Source organism: Nycticebus coucang, chromosome 5 (genome assembly GCF_027406575.1).
Source record: "Nycticebus coucang isolate mNycCou1 chromosome 5, mNycCou1.pri, whole genome shotgun sequence".
In the NCBI taxonomy this organism is placed as follows: Eukaryota; Metazoa; Chordata; class Mammalia; order Primates; family Lorisidae; genus Nycticebus; species Nycticebus coucang.
Window position 1 is genome coordinate 85,926,928 of NC_069784.1, and position 15,815 is coordinate 85,942,742.

The 15,815-nt window shown below is 45.3% G+C and overlaps 1 protein-coding gene across 6 annotated transcripts in view; it reads left to right on the forward strand.

Moving 5' to 3' along the window:
• ARMC2 (armadillo repeat containing 2) overlaps window positions 1-15,815 on the forward strand; it is a 121,971-nt gene that overhangs the window by 104,582 nt on the left and 1,574 nt on the right. For all 6 annotated transcript variants that reach the window (XM_053592128.1, XM_053592131.1, XM_053592129.1 and 3 more), the window contains 4 exons: window positions 7,654-7,776; window positions 8,100-8,213; window positions 9,932-10,064; window positions 10,517-10,677. In XM_053592128.1, the coding sequence (XP_053448103.1) occupies window positions 7,654-7,776; window positions 8,100-8,213; window positions 9,932-10,064; window positions 10,517-10,677 (531 nt within the window). The remainder of the gene's footprint in view (window positions 1-7,653; window positions 7,777-8,099; window positions 8,214-9,931; window positions 10,065-10,516; window positions 10,678-15,815) is intronic.

The window sequence follows — 15,815 nt, forward strand, 5'->3', positions numbered from 1 at the left end:
CTTAATCCTGCAACTCATTCCTAGAGGTGTGCTTTGTTACTTGGTCTGGTCCCACTGTACCTTGCATGTTCTCATACCTGTTCAGGCACTGTTGAAGCTCTTCTATTTTCCAATTCTTGTCTTCATTTGAAAGAGTCCACAGCCTTTTCATTTTTAGGACTTCAGTATCTCTGTCAAGGATTGAAATCCCTTCTCCATTCATCTTGCAAACAAAGTTTTCTTGTTGTCTTTTTACTTCAGATTCCTTTTCTTCCAGCTGTTCTTTTAAAGATGCCAGTTCATCTTTGGTTGATTGAAGCTTTCTTTCATAGGCAAGTCTTTCACTGTCCATTTCACAGACTTATAGCCCCAAATCACTGAATTAGCCCCTCTGTGCCTCTACACGTGTCTTCATAATCACATCTGTCCTTCTCCACAATTTGAACTTTAAGTTACATATTCCGGCCATCAGATGTGACTTCTGGGTTTCTGAAGAGGCCCTACGCAGAAGCTCCAGCAGCGGCATTTTTTCATGGCATTCAGCTGCTTTCTTGCATCTCCAGAGCAAACTCTAAATCTCTAATCTTCTCTCCTTGAGCCTCCATATAGTCTGTTGACATACTCACCTGAAGAACTAGGGATTCTTTATCATTTTGTAAATGTGCCAGCCTTCCTTGATCTACATCTCTGTTCCTGGGCAGGTGTCTACTTGTCATTCGACTCTGAACCTGTTCAATAAGCATTTCTGCTGCTGCGTCTGAGACCGGGCTTCCCACGCCTTCCTTTGCACCTGTTTCCCTCATCTCTAACAATCCACCTGGTCTTCTGCAAGGTGTAGTGCTTGTGAGCATCCTATGAACAGAGCAGTGGAAGACTGGCAATCAGAAATCCCGCTGGAGTATTCCAGAGCTACTCAGAACCTGTTGCGACACCATGCATCTGCTCCAGGTCTGCAGCCAACATGTTGCTGTGTCACTCATCATTTTCTCATTTGTCGAGGGCAGATTCCAACCTGGTTCTTCATCAGGATGTTCTGACTCTTTTGTCAATTGTGCAGCTTGCAATTTTGGTCCACCAGGACAGTTACCACCTTTGGATGGCTGTTGGCACAAACTAAATGTAGAGCAGCGTTTCTAGAATTCCCTTGTTTGCCATGGGTGCACCCTTTTTACTGGATACCCCGTTCTAACGGGAAGAGGTACTGCAGAGTGTTTAAATGGCGTTGCAACAGGATCAACACCTGGCACTTTGGTCAACAGCCATTTTCTCTGTCCTAGGAAGTAGTGCTTTTCTGTTTGGTAGGCCATCAGGTTTGGATGTTCTTTGTGGGCTAGGTCTTGGAGCGTGAATGGCCAGGGACATGGCAGTGCCCGCTGTGTCCTGGCCCCAGCTGCAGAGCCAGCCAGGCTGCGAGAATGATGGCTGTCATGGTGGAAATTTGCGTTTTAACTCTTCCCCTGCCCCTAGGTGAGTCTTCAGCCCATTAAATGTTGAGACCCAGGGCTTTGGGGAGCCACGGACCCTCTGTGGCTCCTGAGACAGTTGCTCTCCTGTATGGCAGGCTTCATTCCTTTACCTGACTGCAACTACCTGGGAAGGGCCTGAGGACCAGACCTCAAACACCTGGATTGGGGACACGAGATGTGATTGTGAACAGCTCAGTGAAGGAGTAGAGTCGTGCATGATTTGTTTTCTTACCGTTGTTAATATTCATGGATAAAGTGGGAAAATTCCTGGTTTTACCTATAATTCATGAACTTAGAAATTACATTTCTACCCATAAACTAAAGGTAGAATGAACAGCTTGCTTTTGACTCTGAAGAAGATGATGTGTTGGGGCAGGAGAAAGAGGCTGGGAAGCAGACTTGACCCAGGATAAGATGGTTAGCCAGGGCTAGCCCAGGTCCCCTGGCCAGCACCCTGTCTGCTTCATGCCTCCTTCACCAGGGCTCTGCCCTCGTCATGTGGAGGATTCCGAGGTGAGTCTGGCCAGTGTAGCCCCAGAGCTTACCGAAACTCAAGAATAGCCCGCGTTTTTTCTTTGCTCTTCTGTGAAACTAAACAGGTGGTTCTCAAACTTGCTTGCATACAAGGCTCATGCAGGGAGCTTATTAAAAGCACAGATTCCTGGTCCTACTGTCAGAGGTTAGGTGGAGAGCCCATGAATCTACCTTTTATTTATTTATTTTTATTTTGGATTAATAAGATACTGCAAGTCCATAGTAACGAAAACAGTCTGGTATTGGCATAAAAATAGACACAGAGATCTAATGGAATAGAACCCAAAACCTAGAGATGAAACCAGCTTTATGGTGCCACCTGGCCTTCAATAAACCAAACAATATCCTGGGGAAGAATCCCTATTTAATAAATGATGCTAGGAGAACTGGGTAGCCACATGTAAAAGGTTGAAACTGGACCTGCACCTCTCACCACTTACAAAAATTAACTCGTAATAGATAAAAGAATTAAACCTAAGACACAAAACTACAAAAACTAGAAGTGTGGGAAACACTCTTGACAGCATATTGGCCATGGGAAAGAATTTATAAAGATTCCAAAAGTAATCACAATGACAACAAAAATAAATGAATAGGAATCTGCATTTTAAATAGCCCCCCGGGCTGATCTTTTTGCAGGTGGTGGTGGGCGTGGTGACCTCCCTTTGAGAAACGCCATAGTCTCTGCAGAGCCAGAGCTTGGAACTATATAGGCTGAGCGAAAGTGAAGACACCTTGCTCTCCTGTGATTGGCCAGGGCCTCTAGCCTACCACATCTTGGGTAGTTGTTTATGTGAGCTGGCGAACCCTTGTCTGTTCTCTTTCATGAAAGATTTTATCTCCAAATAAAAGCAATAGGAGGGCACCCACCTCCACCTTCCCCTTACACAGTTCAACTGCTAGGGGATTTTCTGAACTCTCCCAAGTCCTCTTGTAATGATCTCTGTTGAATTCCCACCTGCTCTATCTGCATCGGTGTGGAATGGTGATCAGATTCTAGGAAAAGGCTCCTGCCTCTCTGATAGACCAAGCAGCTTGCTTAGGGCAACCCAAGGGCAGCACCAGGCTGTGGCTGTGAACCTTGAAGGGGCCCACCCACTGGTCTGGTTATGCTCACTGAGGTCAGAGCAGCTGCTGCCCTGTTTATCCTCAGAACTGAGCACTCCTCCCAGCTTGATGGCTCTGGTCCTACAGTACTATCCCCCAGTCACTTGGGAAAGGCATCCCTAGGGGTCATTTGTTTTTTACCTGTCTGCAGCCCTGTATCCTTCACGGAGCAGGTGCCTATGTCCCAGGACTCGCCTAGAGAAAACAGTCTCATTGCAGAGGCTTTTTGAAAAATTAAAAATATTTCTAGTAAAAACCAGCCCTCTCTGAAAGCCCCTAGTCTCAGAGATTTGCTGACTTAGTGGCAAGTTACAAATTGCAGATTCTCTTACATCCATGAGTCAGTTATAGAGGGTCATATGGTTGTCTCAGGCTTTATGGAGGCAGATTTATTGTCCCAATCAGTTCTAATGGGAGCTCAGTAATGCTGTGTCCTTGGCTTGAGCAGGGTGCTATGTAAATAGTGGGACAGTAGGGTTCCAGGCAGACCTGGATCCAGATGCTTGCTCTGTGGAGTCAGGCAAAGTATTGAACTTCAGTATTCTCTTTTGACCCCCTCAATGTTAGGTGGAGAGCTAGTGCGTGTGAGTATTGGGAAAGATTTCCCAAGACAAAAATGAGGACAGAAAGAAGTTTATTTACTTTTCCCTGGGTGGAAAAGACCCAACATGAGGTGGAAAAAGGAAGAGTGTGCTGGCCTCAAACACCAGCTCTGAGGCTCTTTTCGAGGCTTGTAGATCCGCAAGTCCAGTGGAGAGACTGCTGCATCCACACCTTTCTTTCATCTTGGCAGCAGGCAGAGAACAGAAACTGAAGCTGGGCTGGATGTCCCTGCCCAAGAGCTGGCTCCCCCGTCTTTCCTTGGAGCCAGGATTATCACAGGAGATGTAACTCTGCCCTTCAGATATGATTGAGACCTGAAACTCGTTCTGCTGCTGTTCAGTCAGGAACTCTGTAAAAGCAGATTCTTAAAAGCAATCTTGAAAGAGAAAGATTTACATCTGGTCTCCAGCAGCTCTTCTCCGAAGTTGTGCAAAACAGTTCCTGGTGGGGGACCTGTTAGTGAGAGAACTCATAAGATCAATCTTTAACTATTACTAGGAAATTGCAGAATTAGATATTTTCCTGTTAATATTTTTGCAAGTCGCCTTTTCACTCAATCAATCTGTTGAAGTACTAACCCTCAACATGATATTTGGAGATACAGCCTTTGGGAGCTAATTAGGCTTACATGAGGTCATGATGTGGGGCCCTCATGATGAGATCAAAGCCCTTAGAAGAAAAGACACTAGGGCTCTCCCTCTCTCTCTGTCATGTGAGGACATAGGGAGAAGGCAGCTGTCCACAAGCCAGGAAGAGAGCCCCCACTACAACCTGGCCTTGCTGGCACACTGATCTGTGGCTTTCATCCTCCACAACTGTGAGAAAATAAATTTCTGTTGGTTCAAGCTACCCAGTTGATGGTATTTTGTTATGGCAGCCCTTGATGACTGAGACAGATGCACCTTTGGAAAATGAATTATTGGGGGTTTAAATGCTTGTGATTGACTTTCATGGGGTTAAATGCACATGAAGTGCTGGGGGCTGTTCATGGTAGCTGCTGGGTAGCTGTGAGTGCCTATCCACTCGCCCCAGATGCCATTCCTGCCCAAATGTGTGGGCCACAAGAGGTGGGGACACCTCAGAGCTACCCTGCATTTTCGGGCAAGCTTATGAATTCTTCTATAAAGACAAGAGAAAAAAATATCCCTAACCACTGTTCCTGATCCAGCACCATCAGTCTGGTGTGAAAGAGTCTAACTCCTGGCCTAAGAGTTAGACGTTCACCTGCATGGCTCCCTGTGAGCTGTCATTCCCAATTTAACAAACATTTACTTGGTGCCCACTATACACTCTTTTAAGCCCTTGGTGAATATTAATTTATTTAAACTTTATAACAACAACTCTCTAATGCAGGTGCAATTATCACCCCCACTCGACAGTCAAGGAATCTAAAGCCCAGGAAGGGTAAAGGTCAAGGTCACACGGCCAGAGAGTAGAAGCACCAGGATTCCACTCAAGAGTCATGGCTAAAGAAAAGGGAGATACTTTTGGTGGCCGCCTGTTCCATCTTTTACCTTATCTCCCTCAAAAATAATTTGGATCCTTTCATAGGTCCCCTGGAAAACTGAGGCCACTAGCATAACACCTTGCTGTAGAATCCACACCAAAGTCCAAGATTATACAGTTCCTATTTCCTTCCTGTGTATGTAAACTGAAAAGCAGGCAGTTAGGGCCTCACTTATTCTTTCTCTCTGCAAGGGTTCACTGAGTTTCTCATGTATGGGCCCTGTGTGGACTGCTGTGGGTGAGGGCCCACGGCAGAAGGGAGAGAGCTAGTGCCCGGGCCATGTCTGTGGCCCAGGAGAAGTCTTCCTTTGCATGTAGTAAGTTATAAAAAGGCTATTCTCTTTAATGAAAAGGAAAAGAAGGTCTAAAAGGGATGATAACAAAGGGAATTTAAGAGCTGGCAGCATCCGCTCACTCAGCTCCTAGCCCCACCTTGTTTCTGAGGAACTTGGGTTTCATACAGGAGTTAACAGGCACTTTCTAGCCAGTGAAACACTAGAGAGACGCTGTGGGCTGCCCCCCTGGCCTTCCGGAGCAGGCGATGCCCAGGTGGAGCTGGGCAGGCGCTCCAGCACCTGGTGGACCTGCTCAGGGCAGGAGGTGAAAGGCGGAGGCTGTGCAAGTTGCTGTGACTAGTTCAGTATCACCAGGCTCATGACTGTTCCTCTGATCCCCAGAACCTTCTATCCCAGGCGTCCTCAAACTGCGGCCCGCGGGCCACATGAAGTGGTGTGAATTGTGTTTGTTCCCGTTTTGTTTTTTACTTCAAAATAAGATATGTGCAGTGTGCATAGGAATTTGTTCAGAGTTTTTTTTTTTTTAAAACTATAGTCCGGCCCTCCAACGGTCTGAGGGACAGTGAACTGATCCCCTCTTTAAAAAGCTTGAGGACACCTGTTCTGTCCAATTGCCTACTGGCCTCCTGTGGCTGCTTCATAAGCACCACAGAATATCTGAAGCTGAACTCATGATCTCCCCATCAACTTGGCCCTCTTCCTTCATGCAGTGAATGTGGTCAACATCAACCCAGTTATGTAAGCCCCGAACCCAGGACCCATTGGGTGGCTCTTCTCCCTCACACCGCAGTGGGTCTCCTCTAAGTACAGTCTGTCTCCTCTGCCCCATCTCCACCGTCCTCCACATCTAAGCTCTGTCGCCATCATCTGGAATGGTCCCGACTGCATGCCCACATCAGCTCTTCCCTGCACTGTGGCAGAGCAATCAAGAGATGTTTCTGGAGACTGGTTGGGAGCCAAGGCCAGGATCACTGAGGGTCTGACGTGCTGAGCTCAAGTGTCCATTCACTCCTTTGTTCATTCAGTATTGCTTTCAGTACCTCATTAGTGCCGGACACTGTTCTAGGTGCTGGGAACACAGCCATGAATAAAACAGACAGACCCCTCGTCCTCAAGGAGCTGGCGTGTTCCCATATAACACTAGCTGGTCACATGTGCCCTGCAGAAAAATCAAAGCAGGGTAAGGAGGAAGAGAATGGCAGATGCTACTGCATACGGGGGGGCCATATGGGACAGTTAAGGGAAGTGTGCTCTACAAGGTGGCATCCAAGTGCTGATGGAAGGATGTGAGGGAGGGGCCGAGAGGGCACTGGAGGAAGAGTGCTCTGCAGACAGAGAAATTCACAGTGCAGAGGGTCTTGGGCAGGGTTGTGCTGATGAGCTCACAGGTGTAGGAGGCCCGGTATGGTGGCTCACGCTTGTAGTCCCAGCACCTTGGGAAGCTGAGCTGAGAGATCTCTTAAGCCCAGAAGTTTGAGGCTACAGTGGGCCCAGATCATGCCACTGTACTCCAGCCTGGGTGAATCTGTCACCCACCCTCTAGCACTGGGGCTGGAGGCCAAAGTAGCAGGTGAGGCAAGCAAGGTAAGCCCTGGGGCGGCCCAGGTGGGGCCTGTGGGCTAAATAAGGTGGAGCCATTTCTGGGTTACCACCTGACTAGTTTTGAGAATAGACTTAGGGAGGCAAAAGAGGCAGAAAAGAAGCTGTTAGGAATGAGAGGTGGGCTGGTAGAGGCGGTTGGAAGGGATCTGAGTCTGTGTTTGGAAGACAGCTTGATAGTCATGGATGGATTATTCTGCTGGGAGGCAGAGGTGTGGAAGAGTGTGGAATCAGCTAGTAGAGCCCCTGGGAGCTCCCCAGGATGGGGTTAACGGGGGGATTAGACACAGCTCCCTCACTGGGGTGTTGGCCCCTTTGCTTTACTTCCCACACAGGGCCTTACTTAGATCAGCTGGGCTTTTCCAGGCCTCCTGGCTGCAAGGATTGACCTTGGAGTGTCCTCCCTGCCTGGCCAGAAGTGGTCCCTTGCATATGGTACACTTCTCTGCAGGAAGAATCGGGAAGAATAAAGAGTCCCTGGCAGTGCTGTTGCCACAGTTATGATGTCCTTGGTTCTACACCTGCAACGAGTCTCTGACTCCCATGTCCCCGCTTTGTTTCAGAATACAAGGCACTTGATGATTGTGAGGAGCTGGTGATCAATACGGCAGCAACGATCAACAATTTATCTTATTACCAAGAGAAGAATTCCGTAATTCGAGGCAAAAAGCTATATATTGCTGAATGTAAGGTTCAGAGTGGGGTTTGGAGAAATAAATGCTCATTTAAGGTTTTAATTTTACTAACTAAATACAGAAGTGGGGGCATTAATATCTTCTGTCTTCTGGTACAAAGACTTAGAGCCTGATCTGATTTTAAGAAATCAGAGCATAGGGAAATAAGACTATGGAAAAATTGGTTTCTTCGTTCTTGCTTGAGTCCCTTACAGTTAGGATTTATTACCACATTCAACTTTTAAATGACCAGGATTCAGTACAGTATTGGTTTTCATCAGCCTTAAATTCAAACTTAAATTCACTCATTTTATTTCTTTGATCGCCAAATCTAGTGCTCTTGAAGCTTCTTGTGAGTAACAACATGGATGGAATCCTGGAGGCTGTGCGCGTTTTTGGAAATCTCTCCCAGGACCAAGATATCTGCAATTTCATTGTGCAGAACAATGGTGAGTTAATGACGCTTAAGTTCATCAATGCATACTTCTTGACACCAGTCAGCTGAGTGCTTCTTCTGGAGCTTGGGTCATTGCAGCATTACGTTCACTCTGCTTCGAGCTATGTAGGATGCATAGTGCTTACCTTGTGCCCTGAGTGTGAGGCCCCTGGCTCAGGATGTCAGGATGGACTCCAGCAGTGTCCCCTCTCCCTGTGAATGGCCTCTGCGCTCAGGGACAGGGGGTGTGTATTCATGTGTGTCTATTGGAAACAAACAATCTGCATTCGTCATTTCTGCCCATGGGAATGGACTCAAGAGACATTCTTTTTCATGTACGAAATGTCCATTACATTTTGTTCGTTATAACAAAAAGTGAAAACAATTTAGATGTCCATCACCAGGCAAGAGGATAAATACTTTGTGTAATATTCATGTAACAAAATGTTCTACAGCATCTAAAATAAATGAACTCAGTAGCCACGTAGCCACAGGGGTCAATCTCAAACACACAGTGCAGGTGTAAAACAGTTACAATAAGAGGATATATACAGAAGAATGCTGACAAGTAGCTTTAAAACATGAGATCTGTCTTGGGTATTGATCATTCATGTGTATTCATGTTATAATGGGATGAAGTGTAATTGGATTTGGAAATGGTAAACTCCACCCTTCGGACAGAATTTACCTTTGGAGGGAAAGGGATGTCTAAAAACATAAAATTGGATCTGCAGTGTTTTTACTTTTTGTTTTTAATTGGTAAATACGAATTGTATATATTTACATGTAGAACGTGTTGTTTTGAGTGTAATGGATGGCTGTTACTGAAGTGTTTATGCCAACCACACGCTTTGTCTCAAATATTTCATTTAAGAATAATTTTAAAAGCTTAATGGTCCACGCTCATAACAGAAATTCAGATAATGCAGACAGAAAAAGCAGGAGCAGCAAACTGTCACTCGTTATCTCTCTACTCCAGGATAACTGTGAACATTTTGGTGTGCACGTTAGACTCCTCAGAAGGCATGGGTATGTGATGTAGCCTTTGCCAAGCTCACTTCCAAAGCAGTCAGCAGGGCCCAGGCAGGGCAGGGAGGCCCCTCAGGTGCTCAGTCCAGTGGAAGGAGGCAGAGCACACACCTTGTTCTCTCTCCTCCAACCCTTTGCTCAGCCCTGCCGTGGGGGATGGGAAACCAGGACAGTTTCCAGTTGGATTTCCTAGGAGTAGGGGAAAAGGATTCCCCTGGGACAGGAGACATCACTACACTGGAAGCCCTGCCTTGGCACAAGTCGGTTTCCAGCAATCTGAGTCTTACACATGGCCCTGGGAGACTTCGAGAATGATCTCACCAGGAGCCAACTCACCAACACCCAGCTGTATATTTAAAGATAGTTATGCCGAAGGTTCAGAGAGACCCTTGAGAATAACCAGCAGTTAGAGATTAATGTTACCTGTGTTCTCTCCTTTCCACCAGCTGGTAGTCTGTCACTACCCTGGAGAGGGAGCTGCTACCTGGGCCAGGTTTAGCAGTACCTGGAAAACAGGCCCTGAAGTGGTGGGTGTAGGGAAACCCACTGCTGGGTGAAGCATAGAGCGTTAAGAAGAATAGGTTCCTTAGTAGGGGTTTCAGTTTTCAAGCCATGCCCCACTTCCTGGTGCCATTTGTAAAACAAGAGGCAGCTGAGAACCCTGAGCTTTCACTGGTCTGCATTTGTTCTCTGCCTCCCCAGTACACAAGTTCATGATCGCCTTGCTGGATGCTAAGCATCAGGACATTTGTTTTTCTGCCTGTGGTGTTCTCCTAAATCTCACTGTGGATAAAGACAAGCGTGTCATCCTAAAAGAAGGAGGTGGCATTAAAAAGTAAGTTTCCAGGTATGGAGACCTGACTCGTTCAGGTATGGAGCTTGGGCTCGTCGGGTCATTCCACTGGGACAAAGGTATATCTCAACATTTGGAAGTCCCAGGCAGGGACTAAAGAGAGGATTTAGATTCCATTGTACACCTAAAATAATTCAGAAGTAGATTATTGCTACTTTTATAGTCACTTCAATTTGTAGATAGGAAAATTTAAAAAATCACTGAATTACGTATAACTCATATTAAATATCTTTGTGCTAAAAACATTATAATTAAGGGTGGTGCCTGTGGCTCAAAGGGGTAGGACTCTGGCCCCATATGCCGGAGGTGGTGGGTTCAAACCTAGCCCCGGCCAAAAACTGCAAAAAAAAAAAAAAAAATTTTTTTTTAAAAACATTATAATTAAAAACAGATTATGACCTACTAACTTCTTGATTTGACTTTTATTAACTCAGGTTAGTGGATTGTTTAAGAGATTTTGGTCCCACTGATTGGCAGCTGGCCTGCTTGGTTTGCAAAACTTTATGGAACTTCAGCGAAAATATCACTAATGCTTCATCCTGTTTTGGAGATGAAGATGCTAACAAACTCGTGGTGCTGTTGTCATCATTTTTAGGTAAGACTCCTGATATGGTGGGTCAGAGTTTTAACAGAGGGAGATTAAAAAGTCTTTTTCCATGAACTGTAAGGATAAAGATCAGTTATGTATCTGGGTGACTATATTTCTATAAACAAGGAGAGTATGTTAAAATTATTATAGTTTGGAACTATCTAGAAGAGGCAGAATGTTATTTACAATAGGGACAGAAGGACTTTTAACTCATTGGATGAGGTAAAATCAAATGTCATGATTTCTTCAATGGCTTTTTTTGCATTTTGTATAGAGTGCATAAATATAAAAAAAATCAATGTGTGTGTATTTCTGTTGTTTAAAAGTATACAGACACTGTTGTAATTGAGAAAATAGAGCTACAAGCCACTCGGTTATGCTTTTAAATGCATCCAAACATTGACATTACAATTGGGTCCATATCCTTGAAAGGTAAGATATTTTTCATCCTGTGTTAGTCTAAAACAATCATTTGGGTCAGTAAATGAGTTGAATGCTTTCAGTTATCCTTTTCCCAAAATGAAGGAGATGTACCCATCACTTCCGCCACACGCTGGGTCAGTGAGGCTGTGTGGAAAGGCTTGGTGTGACACAGAGCTATGGGCTCGAATCCTCTGGCTCTCATTAGTGGTGTGATTCGGACAAAAGAACCTATCATAATCTGTCTTTTCATCTCTAAAATGGGAACATGACCCCTGTCCAGTAAGCATCCTGAGAACATAATGGGAAGACCCTGAAGGCTTGTAGTCAGACAGTTCTGAATTTAAGTTCTCATCTTATCCCTTACAAGGTTCTTTTCTCTTTTCTTTTTTTCCTTTATTGAGACAGAGTCTTATTCTGTTGTCCAGGCTTGTGTTTTCGTAGATCACTACAGCCTCAAATTCCTGAGCTCAAGTGATCCTCCTGCCTCAGCCTCCCAAGTAGCTACGACTACAGGCACACACCATCAGGCTTGGCTAATTTTGAAAAACACTTTTTTTAGGAATGAGTTCTCACTATGTTGTTCAGGATGGCCTCAAGCCAACCTCCTGCCTTGGCCTTCCAAAGTGCTGGGATTACAGGTGTGAGCCACCAGCCCATTTGCGAGTTTTTAAACCTTGGGTTTAACCTCTCTGAAATTATACTTCATCATCTCCAAAATGGGGACTTGTAACGTCCACCTTGCCGGTTGTAAGGTGACAAATGAGCAGATGAGTACAAAGAGCTTAAGACAGTGCCTGATATGCAGCAAGTCCTGAAAAAATGGCCACAGTGCTATGTAAACTCTTAAGAGTTGTAATGATATATTATTGAAAAGGCACTGAAACTCAAAAGTTATTTGAAAGAATTAATTTTGCTAGGCCGATGTGAAATTTGCTTTTTCCAAGTAAATACAATTTTGTGTATGTGTTTTAAAACACAGTAAGAATACAAATGAGCATGATTTAAAATTGAGGTTCATGGTCTGCTCTGTAAACATCATGCTACCTCAGGTTGCCTTAATTCAGTTTTCAGTGGTTGCAGAGCATCGGAATCAACATCTTCCTTGCCCCATCCCTCAGAATTTGGCTCTGGGGTGAGGCTGAGAATCTATGTGTTAAGAAGTCCCACAGGTGAGGCTGATCCATAGCCAGGGCTGAGAACCTCTGCCCGGGTTAGTGGAGGAGTCTAAGAGGAGGATGTCTGCAGAAGAAGGAAGCCAGGAAACAAGATAGTGCCCAGAGCTTTCCAGAGCGCCACTCAAAACCCAGAGTCCTGAGTGGACTCCCTTCCCCGCACTCCGCCCTGGGCTCCCCTGCTCTGGAGATCCAGCTCTGCGGTGGCTCTTCTCTCCCTCCAGCGCCCTCCAGGCTCGCCCCAGCTGCACTCTGTGCATCTCTCTGGGTCGCCTCTTTTGGGCCCTTCTCTGTGTCTCCCGTGCAGGGAGAAGAAGCGAGCGGCCCTGTGTCACCTTGCTGTGTTGTAAGGCTCCTGCAGGCAGTGGCTGCCTCTGACAGGCTTCCTGGGGCTTCCTTTGTTACCTCCATCTGGGGCAATCAGCCAGAAATAACCAGGATAAGGGGGCCACGTGACACAGATGGCTCAGAAGCAGGTGTGGGATGGTGGCTTCCCAGCAGGGCAGCACCTGGAAGGCCTTGGTTTAGTGGAACAGTCACTCCTCAGTGTCTGCTGGGTGTTGGTCCTCAGACCCCCTCCGGTGCCTGACCCAGGGACGCTCACCTCCCTTATATAAAATGATGTAGTATTTGCACAGAAGCCACACCTGAATATTGTAAGATACCTAATGCGATGTACAGGCTATATAGTTATGCTGTGTTTTTTAAATTTTGTATTTTTATTGTTGTTATTTAATTTTTTCAAATCATTTCCATCTGCAAGAACCCACAGCTGCGCAGGGCCAACCGCGCTCTGACAGTCCAGCTGGGCGTTGGCTCATGTCTCTGCACCCTCTGGCTTTGCACACCCCAGGCTCTCTCTCCGGCTGGCCAAGTGCTGCCCGTCCCTGGAAGCCCTTCTTGGATAGCTCTTCCATCCCACAGTTGTGGTCTAATCATAGCAAATCTGTACTTCTTGAGTAGTTTTCAACATGAACTGTGTAATTTCTCCTGTATTATCGTTTTGTAAGTTTTATTTGATTTCCCCACTCCCACTAAGCCACGTTAGGAAAAGGATATTGCCTCATACAAAGAAAGAAGGTGTGTGGCAGATGCCTCTGGCGGGGCTAACAATAGCGGCACCTTTGTTTTGGTAGTGTGATATCCTTCCAAAGGGATGCTCATTCTATTTTCCCAAGATCTCTCTGAGGTCATTAGCTAGATGACAAGTAAAGAAAGTAGGCCTAGGAGGGTAAATGACTTGCCCAAGGTCATACTGTAGCAAAGCCAGGACTTTTCATGAGACAATGAGCCTTGTCTTTCCCTGCTGTTCCGCGACACAGTACACCCTCACCCCACCCGGTCCCATGGAAGGGGACTGTGGCATGGATGACAACGGATAAACAGTTTGGTCAGGGAGCTGAATCACACACAGTACACAGAATCACAGATGCTCATGTGACCAAGAGCACCTGTGAGCCTGGGGACTGGGCCTCGGGGGCTCTGAGGGGAATCTGCTGCCTCCTGGCTTTCCTCCCAGCAGTGGGCACTCGGACCCTGCTGACACACTCATAGCTGTCTGGACAGCTGGGCTGCTGCAAGTGAAATGGACACGTGTATGAGAGTATCTTGGAGTTTCACTTCTCTTAAAACACTGGCCATTTTGAAAACAGGATGAGCTATTAAATCACAAACACCCATGCTAAAGTATGAGCACTGTTTTTTTTTGTTTGTTTGTTTTTTTGGTGTGTGTGTAGAAATAATGGCAGTTATTCCATTTTAGCTGCTTAGGGCTGAGCAGTGTGGCCCAAGCATTTTGCAGTTCCCTCTTCAACCCGGAGCTTCATTGGATTTGGGAGTAACAAAGTAATATCATCTGCCTAACTTTTTCTTGCTGAGTGACTAGAAGAAAAGAAGCACATTGACAGGCTTTCTGGAAAGTGGCTTAAGAAGAGTATTGTCTGAGACTTCCCAGCAGACTGAAGTTACGTCCTATGAATTTATCAGTGGTGTGTTGGGCTTGCGCTTTCTAAGTGGTGAGCTCCTCTGGGGGAGGGGAGGGCTGGCAGCTGATGGCCGGTGTGTGTGGTTTATTGTTACAAACAAGAAGTAAGTTAGGCTGTGGTGTGTGGAACATGGCACCCAGATTTTGTGACAAGTAGAGGGGCCCAGTGTTCAAGTTGGAGGATCACGTCATGAAACCTGTGCCAAAGAGCTATCAGGTGCTTCTGGAACAAGAGGACTGTACCTTATGAGAGAATAGTCAGGGCAATAATAAATTCCTTACATAGCTAGCTGGCACTGACCATAGGGGAAGGAAGCTTTTATGGATGGTGCAAGACACTTAAACTATAACAGTGATTGAGTTTTATAACACAATCTTTAAAAATCACAGACTAATTGTTTTAAGTCTTTTAACCCTTTCTAAGACCTTGCCCCCAAATTTCTCACTAAATTTTGAAATGTGCCATGCACAAAGAAGCTTAAGAACGATGGGTTATATAAAACAGCGCTTTTCACATTGTGGGTTATAAAATCAGTATAGTTGGTTGTGACCAGCATTGTTAAAAAATAAAGTAGCAAAGAAAGAAAATATCAGGACACATTACATGTAGTAAGGGTATGTATTCTATCCGGAAACATTTGTTATTTGCATGTGAGTATCTTTTAAGTATATGTATATGAAATTATGACATAAAATTATTCTTACTATGGGTCACAGTCAAAAAATTTGAATCATAGATCTAAATTTGTATCGAGTCAGCCGTGAGTACTCTTTCCAGTACAGGTTAAAATTGAATACCCAACGTAATATGGCACTTTTTGTTTTGCTATATTTACTTTGAAACTTCAGACTGCATTTCTCTTATAGCAATTTTGCTATTCTTATTATCTTGTCTAACCCAATTTAGAATTAACATGGTTTGTGTGTAGATTAACTATAGGCTGGGCCTCAAGAAGTAACATAGTCTTGACATGAGATTAAAAAACAACAACAACAGAGATTTTGCTAAAACCACCAAATCCAACCAAAGCCCTGGGCTGAAAAAGGAACTGCAAAGTGCTTGGGCCAACACTGCTTAGCGCTAAGCAGCTTGGGAAAGCTGGATATCAAATAACAGAATGCATTTTTCAACGAAAGTTTAGTGCTCAGAAAATCTGGAAAAGAGCGGGCAGGAAGATGACCTAGAAATGTGAATTCACTGTGTCTGGCTGACTCTTCTTACTTGAACGTGGCCAAATGGGAAGGGCTTTAAGGGCATTGAGCCACCAAGCAGCACCTGCCTTCTCCTCCCCGCATGCCTGGTAATCTGACAGGTGGGGAGATCAGGTTTGCTTACAGGGTCTCCATGGAGCTCGCTGCTCAAGTGTTTGTGTCTGCCTGGAGCTTATCTCAGAACTGCATAGTTGTCCACTTGGTTGTGAGGGGAAGGTACAAACTGAGATTCCAGACTCCCTTATCTTATAACACCTGTAGTGCCAAAGTATACATTGAACATACACAAAAGTTCAGGGTAAAAAATCTGATATAAACAGAGTGGTGAAGCATTTTTTATAATAGGATTTTAA